This window comes from Ylistrum balloti, unplaced genomic scaffold (assembly GCF_031769215.1).
Source record: "Ylistrum balloti isolate Yb309-2 unplaced genomic scaffold, AGI_CSIRO_Ybal_v1 Utg369730, whole genome shotgun sequence".
Classification (NCBI taxonomy): domain Eukaryota; kingdom Metazoa; phylum Mollusca; class Bivalvia; order Pectinida; family Pectinidae; genus Ylistrum; species Ylistrum balloti.
Window position 1 is genome coordinate 2467849 of NW_026781945.1, and position 18150 is coordinate 2485998.

At 36.5% G+C, this 18150-nt stretch overlaps 1 protein-coding gene across 1 annotated transcript in view; it reads right to left on the reverse strand.

The window, feature by feature from the left end:
• LOC132565686 (cytoskeleton-associated protein 5-like) overlaps positions 1 to 18150 on the reverse strand; it is a 46839-nt gene that overhangs the window by 13213 nt on the left and 15476 nt on the right. Inside the window, exons 14-34 of the mRNA XM_060230381.1 lie at positions 18031 to 18066; positions 17395 to 17496; positions 17013 to 17123; positions 16515 to 16607; positions 15829 to 16014; positions 15453 to 15544; positions 15019 to 15076; positions 14045 to 14170; positions 13641 to 13780; positions 12793 to 12967; positions 12097 to 12210; positions 11551 to 11679; positions 11115 to 11309; positions 10531 to 10758; positions 10023 to 10127; positions 5374 to 5523; positions 4953 to 5156; positions 4476 to 4611; positions 3899 to 4092; positions 1430 to 1566; positions 664 to 837 (exon numbers count right to left, since the gene is read on the reverse strand). Of these exons, the coding sequence (XP_060086364.1) occupies positions 664 to 837; positions 1430 to 1566; positions 3899 to 4092; positions 4476 to 4611; positions 4953 to 5156; positions 5374 to 5523; positions 10023 to 10127; positions 10531 to 10758; positions 11115 to 11309; positions 11551 to 11679; positions 12097 to 12210; positions 12793 to 12967; positions 13641 to 13780; positions 14045 to 14170; positions 15019 to 15076; positions 15453 to 15544; positions 15829 to 16014; positions 16515 to 16607; positions 17013 to 17123; positions 17395 to 17496; positions 18031 to 18066 (2885 nt within the window). The remainder of the gene's footprint in view (positions 1 to 663; positions 838 to 1429; positions 1567 to 3898; positions 4093 to 4475; positions 4612 to 4952; positions 5157 to 5373; positions 5524 to 10022; positions 10128 to 10530; positions 10759 to 11114; positions 11310 to 11550; positions 11680 to 12096; positions 12211 to 12792; positions 12968 to 13640; positions 13781 to 14044; positions 14171 to 15018; positions 15077 to 15452; positions 15545 to 15828; positions 16015 to 16514; positions 16608 to 17012; positions 17124 to 17394; positions 17497 to 18030; positions 18067 to 18150) is intronic.

Genomic DNA, 18150 nt, shown 5'->3' on the forward strand with positions numbered 1-18150 from the left:
TATATTATAAATGGCCTATCAAGATTTTATCAAATAAGATTGTCACTTTTCATGCTTTCCTACTCTTTACAAAAAAAATCACCAAAATAGACAGTTCTACAATTATCGAAAACTCTGATACCAATCAGATAGACTGGGTAATATCTGAGATAAAGTTATATAACATGCAGGTGGTCTTACTCAATAACCAGGGGCTGGTTGATATGGGAAACATGTGAAATCTTTCTACCGATTGCTTTATGACAAATACAAAAGACTGATTGCAAAATTCTTTTCAAGATAGCATAAAGTTATCAGAATATATGTGAAGTTTTTTTGAGAGTAATGTTTTACTGGTTTATGTTATCATATCGACTACATATAAATGTTACGAGTTGTTGCTATTTGTTTATTTTGCATTATACTTTTAATACTTTATTCATAATGCATTGTTCTGAATGTTTTATGCAAAATGCATTACACGAAATGCATTACGCAAAATGTGTTATGCTCAATACTTTGAAGGGAAAATGCTTTACACTAAATATGTTTTGCTACATGGTTTATGTATGCATAATGTATTATGCTAAATTTGAAGTACTTTTAATGAAATAGGCCCTACATCAGTATGTGTCTTAATGTCTACATTAGTAAACATCAGTTCTACATCAGTAAAAGTCTTACTTGATAGTAGGGGGCAATTTGACTGGCTGAAAAATCTCCTCCAAATCATACTGAATGAGTTTTGGGACCTCTGGCTGTGATGTCCGGTCATCTTCTATCTCAATAGCAAATTTCTTGACCGAGTTGGATGAGGCAGACTTTGGAATGGCAGTACCTGGTCTCTGTATTGTGGCTCTGTCAAATACAAGTAGTTCAAGATAGTTTTCTGAGGTCATAAACCAAGACAGGTAGACTGGAGTTTTCCAACTCCATAAAAACCAAGACAGGTAGGCTGGAGTTTTCCAACTTCATAAAAACCAAGACAGGTAGGCTGGAGTTTTCCAGATTCATAAATATAGATTTTCCATATCTTAAAGTTCTTTACTAACATAATATGTAAAACTGAAGACTACAGGCTATGAACTGGTAAGTGGTACAAGAGTCTACAAACTGAAGACTACAGGCTATGAGCTGGTAAGTGGTACAAGAGTCTACAAACTGAAGACTACAGGCTATGAGCTGGTAAGTGGTACAAGAGTCCACAAACTGAAGACTTCAGGCTATGAGCTGGTAAGTGGTACAAGAGTCACTCTAGTGTATGATTGGAATGATTAACAACCAGTTTAGTTACAAGCTTCAACAAGATACAATAGTTACATCAATATTATCTGTCCAGTACATTACATTTTACCAAGTAGTACTGTAATGTTTCAGATTCTAGAAGATTCCATGGTGATCAATATCTTTAAAACAAAAAACTATAAATTCAGAGATACACTGTACATACTGAGAAGCAGATCTTTGTGGTTGCTGAGGGGCAGTTCTAGGGCGCGGTTCCTCCTGGACCTTTTGTGGCTGAGCAGACTTATTCTTCAGCGACCTCTTAATCCTCTCATCTAGTAGGTCCTGGTCTTTGTCATTCAGCTGTTAGGGATCAAAATAACACAGTATCAGTAATGGCAGGATTGAACTTTAAACCAAAGTCAGCCAAAATCACAGAATAAACACCAAGACCAGCCAACACTATAGGATAAACACCAAGGTCAGCCAACACTACAGGATAAACACCAAGGTCAGCCAACACTACAGGATAAACACCAAGGTCAGCCAACACTATAGGATAAACACCAAGGTCAGCCAACACTACATGATAAACACCAAGGTCAGCCAACACTACAGGATAAACACCAAGGTCAGCCAACACTACAGGATAAACACCAAGGTCAGCCAACACTACATGATAAACACCAAGGTCAGCCAACACTACAGGATAAACACCAAGGTCAGCCAACACTACATGATAAACACCAAGGTCAGCCAACACTACAGGATAAACACCAAGGTCAGCCAACACTACAGGATAAACACCAAGGTCAGCCAACACTACAGGATAAACACCAAGGTCAGCCAACACTAAAGGATAAACACCAAGGTCAGCCAACACTACAGGATAAACACCAAGGTCAGCCAACACTACATGATAAACACCAAGGTCAGCCAACACTACAGGATAAACACCAAGGTCAGCCAACACTACAGGATAAACACCAAGGTCAACCAACACTACAGGATAAACACCAAGGTCAGCCAACACTACAGGATAAACACCAAGGTCAACCAACACTACCACCTAAACAAAACAAATTGGAGAGAAGATCCTTGGTGAAATGTGTTCATTCAGTCACAAGAGGACCAATGTGTCTGTATTGCTCACCTTGTACTATATCCTTTATACATAACATTTACATTTCACATCATTGATCTCCAAAGGGGGTCTAAATGAAACTATAAAAAAACCTGACTTAATAACTTACCAATTTAAAATACTAAGGCTAACTGGTTATACTCAGGAGGGATTTAACTATATTGGCAGTGCGTAAAGATAGCACAATAATTAAGTACCTAGCAGACATTTCCACAGTGAATGAAAATTCCAGACAATATATGTTATGCCTGAAACACTAGTCCACAGACATATGTGAAATTTGATACCTGTGAACTTACCCAAACCACAAAATATTAGTTCCCTGAAATTTAGCTACTATACTGTAATATACAATTACTGGCCTGTTTTAAGGTCAATAATTATTAGCCGGAGAAAGTGATATTTCCAAAAGCCAAAACAGGTCAATAATTCTTCAATCTATGACGACAATTCAGGCTTCTGATTGGTAAAAAACTGACGCACAGCCTACTGGATTGTTACATTCATCGCTGACGCACAGCCTACTGGATTGTTACATTCATCGCTGACGCACAGCCTACTGGATTGTTACATTCATCGCTGACGCACAGCCTCCTGGATTGTTACATTCATCGCTGACGCACAGCCTGCTGGATTGTTACATTCATCGCTGACGCACAGCCTCCTGGATTGTTACATTCATCGCTGACGCACAGCCTACTGGATTGTTACATTCATCGCTGACGCACAGCCTTCTGGATTGTTACATTCATCGCTGACGCAAAGCCTGCTGGATTGTTACATTCATCGCTGACGCACAGCCTACTGGATTGTTACATTCATCGCTGACGCACAGCCTACTGGATTGTTACATTCATCGCTGACGCACAGCCTACTGGATTGTTACATTCATCGCTGACGCACAGCCTACTGGATTGTTACATTCATCGCCGACGCAAAGCCTACTGGATTGTTACATTCATCGCCGACGCAAAGCCTACTGGATTGTTACATTCATCGCCGACGCACAGCCTACTGGATTGTTACATTCATCGCTGACGCACAGCCTACTGGATTGTTACATTCATCGCTGACGCACAGCCTACTGGATTGTTACATTCATCGCTGACGCAAAGCCTACTGGATTGTTACATTCATCGCTGATGCACAGCCTACTGGATTGTTACATTCATCTGTGAGCCTCGCCTGATGGAGTTTTGGACTGTTATATTCACCTTGTGTGCTTGGATTCTGGATTTATTTCAACAAACTTTGTCTGGATTCATCCAAGGACCCTACATCATTATTCCAGACCTTTTGATTTTGGAAATTTGACTCTCATGACCTTGAATTAAGGTTAAGGTCATTTCGTTTCATAAAAATTGCTGTGCTTCATCCAAGAAAGCTACTTGTAAAATCTAAATCTAGGGCTTTTTGTTAATCAGAAGGAATTATTCAAAATAAAAAGTTGATACAAAACAGATGATGAACAGCGCAGTACGGTACAAGTTGGAAGTCTAGAACAGCTAACATGTTAAGTATAGTTGTTGTGACAGCTGTACTAATACTTACTGATCCTGTATACTTGTACAGATTGTCTCCTAGGATAGTGTGAGCCACAACTGTAGCATTGAGAGCTGCATTTCTAACACCATTGTCACGGTTACCAATCTGGCCACTGATAGTTTTGAGTGCTTGCCCTGGTGATGGCTGACAAATCGTGATGCCATATGCCTCAATTAGGCTTCCTAACTCCTCCAAGCACTCTGTGACAAACAAAACAAATATATCAATCATCTTTCATAACAGATAATTTCCCAAGATTCAAAATAAGGAACTTGCAGTGATTCATTAACTTAAAATAGTTATTGAAACGTTATATCATCAACAATAGCCGAGTCTACTAAGAACAAATATGAATGAAAACTTACAGAAATGTCCCTATCATTCTCCTCAAAAACTTATAATTACCCTTAAAATAAATCACACACACTGATCACTTCAATCTTTTATATAAATTAACAAATCATGAAGCATGCTCCCACTCCCATGCAAACCACAACGGGATGGAACAGATATGGGTAACACCATATATTCGTCCTTAAAAACAGAGGCGGCATAGGAAAGCCAGTAGGTTATAGACACCTACCCATGCGTTGCTTGGAATTTTTGGATTTCAAACCATCGATGAGGTAGCTAAAGGTCTTGCTAGCTGGATAGACTTTGTGAAGCAGTTTGAAGAGAACACGAACATCTCGTCTTACGCCATCTTTCGAGTCTCCCACCTACAATAATTGCATAAATCTCTGATCCAGAAAAAGAAAAACTTTCAAAGTTATCCTTAAAGACTTATCAACTTTTTAAAAATGTAATGTTTGGCCTTCCAAAAATCGAAGTTTTGATGGATTTACAAAACTGCTTTGCATCAAAAATCCTATTTTAAATTTAGCAAATATTCTTTTTTAATAGAAAACTGATGACTCTGAAGGTATGACAATATGCCTTATTATAATCAGTGCATGAAACTAAAATATGTTGATCAATTTCATTAATGTATGTAGAATAAAAGAAATTATAAAAACCAAAAGATAGTGAATACACTAAAAGAGTAGAAGCTTTTACTCACTTTTATAACAAGATAGGGGATGAAGGAGGTTGCCTCATACTCGGCTAGGTGGTAGTCCTCCTCAGATAACATGGTGAAGAGTAGACGTAGATACTCCAGTGCCTTGTTCAACATACTAGGGTTTGTGTCAAAGAAACGGATGGTAAACCACTTCAAGATAATGTCCAGGTTCACCATTGTTGCATCGTGTTGGCTGTCCAAACACTGTGGCATAAAGAAAAGAATTCATGCATGTCCACCACAACAAATAATATAGATATTATAATCAGATTTACGAATAAGAAATAAATATATTTTTGTCTGTTATAGCAACCAGTTTACCTTGATCTTAGTCTTAGAGAATATTTAACGCCCAAGTGTGACATGTGACAATTACCTTTTGAAGAATTTCTATAGCCTTGGAGTGACGTTTGATAATTACCTTGATAAGGATTTCAATGGCCTGGGTGTGACGTTTGAAGTCTGAATGGAAAAGCAAATCTATCATACTTTTGCTGAAGTTCTTTTCCATCTGTGTTCGTAACTGTTCAATATATTCTCCACGCACTTCAATAAAGTTCCATTTTAAAACCTAAAACACACAAATTTACAGAAGACATAACCACCATGAACAATGCACAACAATAGATAAAGACAGCATAAGGACTTCTTATATAATAAATTGACCTCAGGTGATCTTGTTAATTACTTTACAGTGAAGTGTCACATTTATAACATTGTAATGAAGGGATGTGTCAAGTTTATAACATTGTAGTGAAGGGATGTGTCAAGTTTATAACATTGTAGTGAAGGGATGTGTCACATTTATAACATTGTAGTGAAGGTATGTGTCAAGTCTATAACCTTGTAGTGAAGGGATGTGTTAAGTCTATAACATTGTAGTGAAGGGATGTGTCAAGTTTATAACGATGTAGTGAAGGGATGTGTCAAGTTTATAACATTGTAGTGAAGGGATGCGTCTTTCTTATAATGTCACACACAGTAACCAGAAGTTTTTGGTGTTTAATTTTACAGTAAAGGGAACTTTCTTATGTATAACTTCTCAATACCTTCACTTTGAATAGCTATGCAGTAAGTTTTCTTGTTTACAAGTTTATGTTCTACAGTGTCAAGTGCGACAAATTTTATGTTTATTTTTTTTTTCTTTCGGGATCTTTCCTCGGGTATCGGTGCTTTCGCTGCATATACAAATCACAAAGGCTTGGTTTTGATAACAACACTATATTAAAATCAACAACACATCATTGATTACACGGTTAACACTGCAACACGTGTGTGGCACATACACAATCATACAGAAACTGAGAACGGCCTTTGTAATGTCACGGTATGTGTGTACAGTTCACTTTCACGTCACACGATTGTTCATTATCACGATGCATGTCTGACTTTGACTTACAGTTCATAAATGACCATGATGCCTTTCCGTGGTTTCCTTTCCGGTGAAAAACATTCCCTTCTTCTCCTCTTGCACGTTCTCCCCCAAGCTGACGTTCCTTCCAGGGGACATAACTCTTAACACTTTTTAGAAGGGTGCGCACTACTAAGTCATCTTATGTAGTTGCTTACATATACTAAAACATGCGGTGTCCTTTTCTTCTTTATAGTGCACACACATATATAAATCAGAATTATGTTACATATTTATTTTGACAACCCCCCATTTAAAGAAAATACACTTGTATATTTTCTACTCTAATGGAAATAAATATCACAATACTCTTACCCAGTAATGTCACCTATAACTATATGAATTGCCAACTTACGAACAAATCTCAGGAAAGAAATCTACTGCCTACTCAGGTAGTCTGCACAAACGTTTTCAGAGCCTTTCACCACTTCAATTCTAAACTTGTAAGTTTGAAGGAAAAGTGCCCATCTCATGATTTTTGGACTCTCTATTTTGCTCTTCTGAATATACATGAGGGGAGCATGGTCTGTTTGCAATGTAAATTCTCTACCATACAAATACATCTGAAACTTCCTAATTGAAAACACTATTGCTAGACATTCCCGCTCAAAAACCGAGTAATTTCTCTCCCTAGCAAGTAGTTTCTTACTGGCGTAAGCAACAGGAAACAATCCATCGCTTTGCTTTTGCATGAGAACATCCCCAATACCAATATCGGACACATCTGCCTGAACAACAAATGATTTTGATAGATCGGACAGTCGCAAAACTGGAGCATCGGTCAACAGATCTTTCAGTCGCTTGAACGCTCTCTCCTGTGGTGGTCCCCAATCGACATTTGTCGGTCGTCCCTTTTTGGTAAGGTCTGTCAACGGTGAAGCAACATCTGCCAAGTTAGGCACAAACTTGCAGTAGTAGCCCGCTAGGCCTAAGAAGGATCTGACTTGCTTCTTAGTTCTTGGTCACTCTGCGTCCCTGACCCTTTCCAGTTTGTCTGTTTCCATGGCAACATGTCCTCTGCCAACCGTATGTCCAACAAATCGTATTGATCTGAATCCAATCATGCACTTTGACGGGCGAATGGTCAGTCCTTATCTGCGTAAGCAAGTCTCTGAGAGTGTTCAGATGCTCATTCCATGTTTGGGTGTGTCCAAGAATGTCATCGACATAATGATCAATGTTCTGGCTTCCATCTAGCATTTTTCGCATCATTCGGTTAAACGTTGCACCAGAGTTCACCAATCCAAATTGTACTTTACGAAACTGGTAACATCCCTCATCTGTCACAAATGCTGTCATATGACGTGATGCTTCCGCAACAGGAATTTGCCAGTATCCCTTTGTTAGATCAAATTTCGAAAAGAAGACATCTTTTTTTAAGTCCGGTTAGGATCCTTTCTTTCACCCATGGGCTCTGGATCAAATCTTGTTATCGCATTTAAACGTCGATAATCCACACATACTCTGTTGGTGTTGTCCTTTTTCTTGACAACGACAATAGGTGCGCAGTAAGGAGAGGTCGATCGTTCAACAATCCCCATGTCTATCATCTTCCTTACTTCCTCGTGAATTTCTTCCTTCTTTGCATATGGAATTGAGTAAGGTTTCATCCGAACAGGAGCATCTGTTGTCGTCTCTATACGGTGCTCTTGCAAGTGAGTCGTACTTGGCGTGTCTGTAAATATATCCTGGAACTCCTCTAGTAAGTTGTTCACTTGTTTACGCTGATCTCTTGTCAGTTCTTTACTTACAACTACATCCTTGTATGTTTCAACTCCGGATAAATTTCCAAGCTCGAATAAATGCTCATCATCTACTGCTCCAACGTCATCTGTGTCATCCGATTCAATGACTGCTATCCCAGCATTCTTTTGAGGAAGTTGTATTTCTCGCTGTTCTGCCGATGCTGCATCACCCTGCTCTCTCGTAATATACCTCTTTAACATGTTGATGTGGTAGACCTTTTCTTTACCACAGACATTCACTTTGTAGTCCATCTGGTTGATGACCTCTACTACATCATACGGTCCTTTCCATTGCAGCAGTAACTTGTTATGGTCTGTCAGTAATAATACAAGTACCTGTTGTCCGACCTCCAGATGCCTGTCTTGCCTTTTTGTCTTAATGACGCTTGTATGCCTCTTGTGCAGAACTCAGGCTCTCTCTTGCAATCTTGCAGGTCTCTTCAAGTTTATTTCTAAGATCGAGCACGTGTTGGTATGTCGTTTTCGGGGTACCTTGTAGCGTAATTGACTACAGTTTGTATATACCGATTCTTGTCCTCTGAAATAGAGTGTATGGGTCCTATCAGATCCACTGCCACTCTCTGGAATGGTTCTTCAATAAGAGGCATCTCTCCTAGTGGTACCTTGGTAATCCGTCCTCTCGGTATAGTCTTTTGGCAAATACCATATGATTGGCAAAACCGTGTGACATCTCCTGTAATGCCTGGCCAGTGAAAACTTGACGAGATTCTATCAATGGTCTTCAAAAGTTCCGAAGGTGGCCTCCTATGAGGTAAACCATGTGCCAAAGCCATGACCTGTCTCCTATACTGTTGTGGTACCTTCTGCGTAATCACTTCCTTAGTATATGTTTCCTCTAGTTTGTGTATACACACGATATAGGACCTCTCTTTTAACCTGCCACTCTCTGGAATGGTTCTTCAATAAGAGGCATCTCTCTAGTTCCTTGCAAGCTAATCCACAAATTACATATTTCTTTTGAAATACCTTAAAGGCAAAAGTTGACATCTCCTGTAATGCCTGGCCAGTGAAAACTTCTTGTGTACAATTCTACAGAAAAATTCTGGTGTACAATTCTATGTGCCAAAGCCATGATATGTCTCCTATACTGTTGTGTACATTTCTCAGTGTACATGTTTCTACTAGTTTGTGTATACACAGATATAGGACCTCTCTTGTACCTAATTCTAGTGTTTCCTGTCAGAAACTTCTTTCCTTATAATTCCACAAATTACAAGTATTTTGTGTGTACAGTTGTATGTAATTCTACAGCAAGTTTCTTGTGTACAGTTCTACAGAAAAATTCTGGTGTACAATTCTATAGTAAGTTCCCTGTATATAGTTCTACAGTGCATTTCCAGTGTACAGTTCTACAGTAAGTTTCATTTGTATAATTCTAGTGTTTCCTGTGTATAATTCTACAATAAGTGTTGTGTGTACAGTTCTACTGTGTTTCCTGTGAAGTGTCCTGTGTGTCTAGTTCTACAATGATTTTCCTGTGTATAGTTCTACTATGTTTCCTGTGAAGTGTCCTGTGTGTCTAGTTCTACAATGATTTTCCTGTGTATAGTTCTACTATGTTTCCTGTGAAGTGTCCTGTGTGTCTAGTTCTACAATGATTTTCCTGTGTATAGTTCTACTATGTTTCCTGTGAAGTGTCCTGTGTGTCTAGTTCTACAATGATTTTCCTGTGTATAGTTCTACTATGTTTCCTGTGAAGTGTCCTGTGTGTCTAGTTCTACAATGATTTTCCTGTGTATAGTTCTACTATGTTTCCTGTGAAGTGTCCTGTGTGTCTAGTTCTACAATGATTTTCCTGTGTATAGTTCTACTATGTTTCCTGTGAAGTGTCCTGTGTGTCTAGTTCTACAATGATTTTCCTGTGTATAGTTCTACATTATGTGTAACACCTACCTTCATGTTCTTTTCATCTTTGAAACGCTGCTCTTTGGCTACTGTGGTGTTCATCGGAGGCCCCATATCTTCTTCTTCCTTCTTTTTCTTACTTGTTGTTGGAGCCTACCCCAAAACAGGAAACAATCAAAATCATTCTGCTACTTTGCTTTTCAGCAGTTTCTTTTCTTCCCTTCCTTTTCTAAATAGCGATGACTGAAAACATCTTACCAAATGATCTTTATTTTGCTTCATTTAACATATTGACACACAACAGACAAAAAATAGAGAAATGTGAGCAACTGTTTTTACTTGATGCTTTTACTTGAAGCAATCATATCCTTGCAGCTTAGATGTTCTAGGTCCCAACAGCTGAGAACAGCTATATAGATGCATTAATTGTCTTACACATAAAGGTATCAAGTAACATTGAAAGAAATCTCTGATATTTACAGTGTATATACAGATTTTTTTTTACTTTCAACTAAGAACTTTATCACAACATTTCTTATTTTAATTAATTGCTTACACTCTTTGCCTTGCCGCGGACAGTTTTTCCTGTCGCAGGCTTGCTCTCAGGAACACTTTCTTGTGAAGCTGTGGACAGTGGTCGGCTTGGCTTGGTATCAGGCTCATCATAACTTTCTGGAGAACTGGCTTTCACTGGTGCTGCAGCTTTCTTAGCTTTCTGTGGCTTGGCAGGGAGGTTTCCTTTTGCCTTTTCTAGCAATGCCAGAATTGTGTCCTTGGATCCGGGCTGTCAAGGTCAATTATCTTACTATCAGGGGTTTCTTCATAAAAATATACCAAACTATGCTAATGCACATTATGTCTGATAACTTAATTAATGGGAAGTCAAAGGAGAGTTTTGAAAAAAACAAGTTACTTGTTCCTTGTTACTGTACAGTTGTTTGATTTTGTGAGGCTAATATTTTGCAACTGTCCCTGGTTCATGTTTGTGCATGTTGATTCATTGGTATCCAATACAGAGATGATAACACCAAATTTTCAAGACTTCAATTCACTGTAAAATGTTCACTGGGTATTTAATTTTCTGCCATGTTTAATGACCACAAATATAGCAAAATTAAAACAACTAAGATAATTATGTACCTTCATTTTTGATGTTGCCTTAAACATGCTTTCATAACCCACATGGATCATAAATGGTACGAGTGCATCCTGTGCCTTCTTCCTCACATCCCCGTTCCTATCTTCCAGGCAGTTTAACAAAAGTGGTACACATTGTTTAAACTCTGGTGGTAGTTGTTTGTGGTTTGGTAGCCTCTCAGTTAACCAACCCAGTAACTGTGGACAAATAAAACATTGCAGGTGTAGAACTACAAAATTTCTTTTTGTTTAAAAATTCACATGGCATCAATTTCACATTTCAATTCATCTACAAAGGAAACAAAGTTGTGTACACTGATATGAAAGAATGGGATAAAATGAAATAGTATAACAATCACTGGTCAGGAAATACTCTAAAAGTTCACCTTCACCTCAAAACTCATTTGTTGTCTACACATGGACTGCAGATGGAACTCACCTCCTGTCTTAGGTTGGGGTTCTCCAGTCGCAGTGCATCTAGTATAGCTTCTACTTCTACTAAGGGTACCAAGTTACAATGTTCCACCCAGGCATTGAGTGCTCCCACTGCGGCGGCCCTCAGTGCAGGCTAAAAGAAATAATTGTAAAATTCAGTCTAATTTTTAGAAGTCGCATATGACTGAAAATAATGGTGTTAAAAGTGTATGTAAATCACCTATAGTACTTTTTCGGGAAGAATATTATATTGTTGATACATTGAAAAAAAAGGCTTTTATAAAAAAGGTACATTCATACTTTTTTACTCTATGACAAAAACTACAAAATGCTTAACACTGCTTGAAACATTGTGCAGTGTGTAATTATGCAACCGTTCACATCACAAAATGATAATTTGAATACATCTTCCTTATAAAAAGTTATATCATTAATCATTGATCCGAGATAACAGAGTCATGTGACAGTGAGTCAGGTGATGCAGAGTCATGTGACACAATTTTCTTTTACACAGAGTTCAGCTGACAAACCTTTGAAGAAGATACTTTACCTTACTGTCTCCAAGACAGCTAATAAGTGCAGGCCCTATAACTCGGATGTGATGCTTGCAGTGAGGTCCCATGTTTTTGGCCAAAGTTAAACAAATAGCAATTGTCATGTTCACCTGTAAAAATTGAGCAGAAATAATAAGTATGATATGTAAAGGTTTCATTACATTTAACACCTAAAAAATGAAAGTTTATCCTTGCAATGTACATGTCATCCAAATACTGAAAATCAGTGAAAAGTGGGCAAAATCTGGAAAGAGAGTAAATCGCAGCATCCTTACAGAATTCTTTTTTCAATAGAAACACAAAAATTTTATAAATCTACTTATATTGGCTCTTCTGTGCTGAATAATACAGCCAATGAATAAGGACTCCACTGTAAGTGCTTTCTTAGGACATGAACCACTGAAAGTTTGTTGAAAGGATAAGGTGACCCACTAGTGCTTAACTAGGACATGAAGTACTGACAGTTCGTAGAGAGGATGAAGTGACTTACCAATACTTGGCTAGGATGTTCACTACCAGTAGTTTGTTGGGGGGAGATGAGGTGACATAAGAGTGTATTGTTAGGACTCAAACTGTCTGAACTCAGTTTGTTAGAGGTGACCTACCAGTACAATATTTGGACACTTACTACTCCCTTGGTTTGGAGGACTACCAAACATTCATTTAGAAATTTAAACAACAAAGCAACGTACCAACACTTTGTTAGAGTCCCCTAGGCGGAGTTTGATTGACTCGGGAAGGGGACCAAGATTGGCTTTAATGAATTTGGCTTCATTCAAAATGGCTGCCACTTTTTCCAAGGCTTCCTTCCTTATCTTCCAGTTTTTATCAGCCATTTCTGCCATCAGTTCTGGTGTAAATTTCTCTCTAAAAAACATTTATTTTTTTACAGTATAAATACACTCATGTTTATGAAATACTAGGCTACACATACAATAATAGATAAATCAGCACAAAATTCTGTGTTATATAATGGTGACTTCACATGTTTTTCTTTTGAAGTAGTAGTATTTGACAAACTGAACTTTGTCATTTAATCTTTACAATGGTATGAGAAAAAATGATCATGGTAAAGATTTTGTCGTTTTATGTGAAGATTTAAACTCACCCGTACACTGAATTTAAAAAGCTTGCATAGAATCACATAATAAGTACTTTTCATGTTTTAATACTATATAATGAATGGAATCAGGGCACTACATACATCTAGCAATTAAACTGATTCCCAAAACACAAACTGAGCAAACATTAGAAACACTATTCTGAACATAATTGAAAAAAATAATGTTCAGAATAGTTTTTGCTGATGTTTAAAAAGAAAGGAACCCTGATCTTAAGGCCATGATATTGTTTCTCTATATCCAAATGTAGATTTACAACCTACTCCAAGGCTAAAATATTGTTTCTGTATATTCCAATATAGATTTACAACCTACTCCAAGGCTAAAATATTGTTTCTGTATATTCCAATATAGATTTACAACCTACTCAAAGGCTAAAATAATGTTTATGTATATTCCAATGTAGATTTACAACCTACCCCACATCATTCCTTGGTATGAGGTCAGCCATACCGCTTTCCTCTGTCTCACCACCTTCTTCATCTTCTTCATCCTCCTCCTCGCCCCCTGGAGGTATAACAGGACCTCTAGTAGGGGCAGGGGGCTTCTCTCCTTTCACCTGTTAACAAATCTTGCATGAAACTTTACAAAGCTACTCTCATCATAGCTTAACATCTTCATTCTGTTCACATGTGAATTATTCTCACATTAAAACTTACACAACTAATCACAACACGGTCAAAATTAAGTCAACCTGTGACTGATTAATTATTCATTATCAGCTTCCTAGAACACCTTTCTCTTTTAAATGTTTAAACACTGATCCTGTCTTACATACTGCAGTTAAGATAGCACATATCGTTCCCACTACTTTTCAACATACCTTTTCAATCTCGGCATCGATCTGTTGAAGAAGAGCTGCTTTCTCATCTTCAAAACATGTACGGACTGCCTGACCCATGTACAGGTACATAACACCTACCAAGTTAATGGCCGACGTTCTAACAGCCTATAAACCAACAGAAAAGACCATAATAGACCCAGCAGCATTTTTCATAGAAACATTCCTTACAAATGGTTTCAAAATGATCTATTTTCATTAAAAATGACTGTTATTGGAATCTAATGATGAAAAGAAAATTGCATTGTAACGAAAGCCTTAAATTTATTTAGAACTGTAATTATCTTTACTATATTCCAATATGAAATGTAGAACAAAGGTTCCACTCTCCATTTACTCCTGGAATGCTATCCTGACATAGTGACAAAGTGAGCCCATGTAAACATATCCTTTTCACCCCATCTGATCAGATTCCATTTTACATGTTGATCAGTAAACAGAAAATTTCCAGACATGATCAGAGTGAGTTTTACCCTGACAATTTTTACTAATACTCACCAAATATTCATTAGGTGTATAACATATGTACAGACTGTGAACTTAATCTTAATTCATAAGTTATCTTGTAAGTTATCTTGTATACAAGTTATGTACAAGGAATGACCCAATGACTTTATCATACACCCTCTCTCCACTAAGTAGCGTCAAAACAGTAGCATGGCTTTAGCCTTCAGACACCATCAACCAATCAGAATTCAGCTATTGTCATACTATCTTTGTCCGTAATTAAAATTTCCAGTATCACCATAAACATAATGGATGGCAATGATTAATGGAAGTTTAAACTGGTCAGAAATAGTTAATCTGTGGAGACAGACTATAGAAACCAGACACATTTGTAACATCTTATTTCATTGGACATCATAAATAATATTAGTTCCAGTCTGCGATTCCCTCCCGTCATACGAATGTGGGACTTGAATGAAGAGGCATGTTATAACAACAACAAAACTTACCGGGTTAGTAGCTCCAAAAGCTTTCTTTATCAGTGCTACCAAAGGCTTAGCATTTATTCTGAAACAAGACGCCAAGTTAAAACCAATGGAAAATATGTACATTTACATCAATAATCTTAATGTGTGAAATGAGTAATGCTTTTACATCCAAAAGAACTAGCAGTTTACAGTATCTTTATTTCTCTAACAGCTGACCCATTTATTACCTTCAGATAAAAATGATAATCAAATTATTCAAAATCCATCTATTCCTTCAGGTCAATCAAACAAAGAGATAATGAGATAAATTTTTCATTTAGCAAGTTTTAAATGTTTCATCTTATGAATGAATTTCTGGTAAAAAAAGAATAAAAAAAAAAAAAGACTCATATGTATCCACACATACACCAAACACAACATTTGACAAATCTGATATGAAAAATAATTGTTCTTACTTGAAGCCAAACTCCTTTATTGCATTCCCCAACCAATTCATACACTCAGAATTGTTCTTTGGATTTTTCTGCTCAGATGCCAGTTTCATCACCTAAATCAAAATTTGTTAGAAAATATGAATCACATCAGACAACCTACTATGAAATAACAATGTAATGGTCCTACAAGTGTCTTAAATACTTTATTACTAACTGTTTCAAAGAATTATAAACAGACTACCTTAGATCTATCTAAAAATGAAGCTTTACACTATGACAGTCTGTAGTATACCTAAACTATTTCTTTGTTTACAACATGTTGAGGCAATTTTGCTACATTTAAACTATCAATCTTATACAATGTCAAGTAACACCATCTAAGCTACAAGTAACATACCTCCCTGCCTACAAAGTCCAGAGACAAGGCTTCCGCTATACAGCTTAGTGATTCCTGAACTGCCGAACCATTCTTCACATCACCTGCTTTGTCAACTAGGTCTGATAGGCAATACTCTGATGAAATGCGTGAAAAGTTGGCATTTTTGGCTAAATATCCAACTACCTCTACACGAATCTTTAAAACCTGAAAAGGACAAAGACAGAAGTTTTGAAAGCAGATGTGAATATAATGGAAACCAATAATTCATAATAGTATTATAATACTTCCACACCAATTAGGTCTCCTGGTTTGGCAAGTAAGTTGTGCAATCACCACTTCTTTGAAATATCCTGTGTAGGTTTAACTTATTCACGAATTCTGTCAGTAACTACCCTCACAAATGCTGCAGATACAATATCTATCAACAATGGTCTCAGTCCATGTTACATTTTCTGCAGTCTTAACAGGCTAATTATATTGTACCTATTACTGTTGATGATATTTGGGGACAAATGAGATAGATATTAATTAAAAACATAAAATCATAATACATTCTACAAAATAGAATCTCTGTGCTTGGATGGAATACTAACCTGGAAGAACCAAAATGGAATATTCTCATTTAGATGGAATGTTACCAAAGTATATCTACCATTAATTCATCATGTTAGAAAATGATTGAGGAGATCTGATTGATAGCTTACCTGGAAGTTGGTATCTTTGAGTCCTGGTTTCTTACAAACAGTTCTCAGCAGCGCCTGTCCTGGTATCGACTCTCTACTTAAACCTTTCAATGTCTAGAATGGCACCACAGAAAATTCACATTATAATTATTTTTCTTCTCATATCATTTTAATAAGCATAAAATTAAATTCAAATTCATCCACCTTTAACATTTATTTTCTAAGATTGCAACCTATGCAGATAAAGTAAATGTCAGATGAAGCAATAACGTTTGATGGTCAGTTATTACTTTCGAGACATAAAGTGGTGTGCTCATTTTCAACTATTGATAAGAAGACATCAATTTAAGTCAATTACAAACAGATAATCAGATATGTTCTAGTTATGCACAAAAAACTCAGAAATATAGCTAATGTGTAAATATAAGCAATTAACAGATTTAGATATAAATTAAACCAGAAAACACTTTTCAATTCAACATAAATCTAATACAGAATAATAACATATGAAGACCTCACCGATGCTACTTTCTCCATACCAGCTAACCTCTCCTTCCAGTTTGAGCTTGATAACTGGGCCACAGTCTCTGCAGACAATGTTGCTGTTGCTTTCTCCTCTACAGCCTCATCCTGTAAAGGATATCACACACAATAAATCTCAATCTAAATGGGTATTAAAACAGGATACATCAGCTAATAGTAGGTCTGTTCAACACATCAAGCTGTAGCTGAAAATGTCTTATTTTTACAAAACATGCTATCACAGTATAACTGTATATTGAAATATTAAGATTTTTTCAGACCAACAACATCACCATATTACATAACATACACATTATCATGTGTAATAAGTGGTTACTTCACTACATTAATAATTTTCTATAGAAAACTTGTTCCTTACCGACAAGGCATTTTCAGTGAACTCATTGCTCCCCTCTGCAGCACCTCCCTTTTTGTCCTTGCCTTTGGCAGCTGATTTTGCAGGTGCTTTCTTTTTTGGTGGCTGTAACAGTAATATTCAACAATGTTTTACAGTAATATTCAACAATGTTTTTACAGTAATATTCAACAATGTTTTACAGTAATATTCAACAATGTTTTACAGTAATATTCAACAATGTTTTACAGTAATATTCAACAATGTTTTACAGTAATATTCAACAATTTTTTACAGTAATATTCAACAATGTTTTTTATCAAATTCAACAATTTTTTTAATATTCAACAATGTTTTAAGAATGTTTTACAGTAATATTCAACAATTTTTTACAGTAATATTCAACAATGTTTTACAGTAATATTCAACAATTTTTTACAGTAATATTCAACAATGTTTTACAGTAATATTCAACAATGTTTTACAGTAATATTCAACAATGTTTTTACTGTAAATATTGAAAAACAACGAAATCCAGTTAAGAAGTTTTCTATCATTTTTATCAAATTTTTTTTAAAGAATGTTCATTTCTTATGATAATGAACCGTTCTCCATTTTTATTATTAAGAAATTGACATGTTGGAATATCATGTTACTCACCCCTCCTTTACTAGCTGCTGGTTTAGATGGGGCAGACTGAAAACACAAGGTAAGACAGCAGTAAGATTATAATTTAATGAATTCCAATCTTTACGTAATTTTTAAATATACAACTACCCA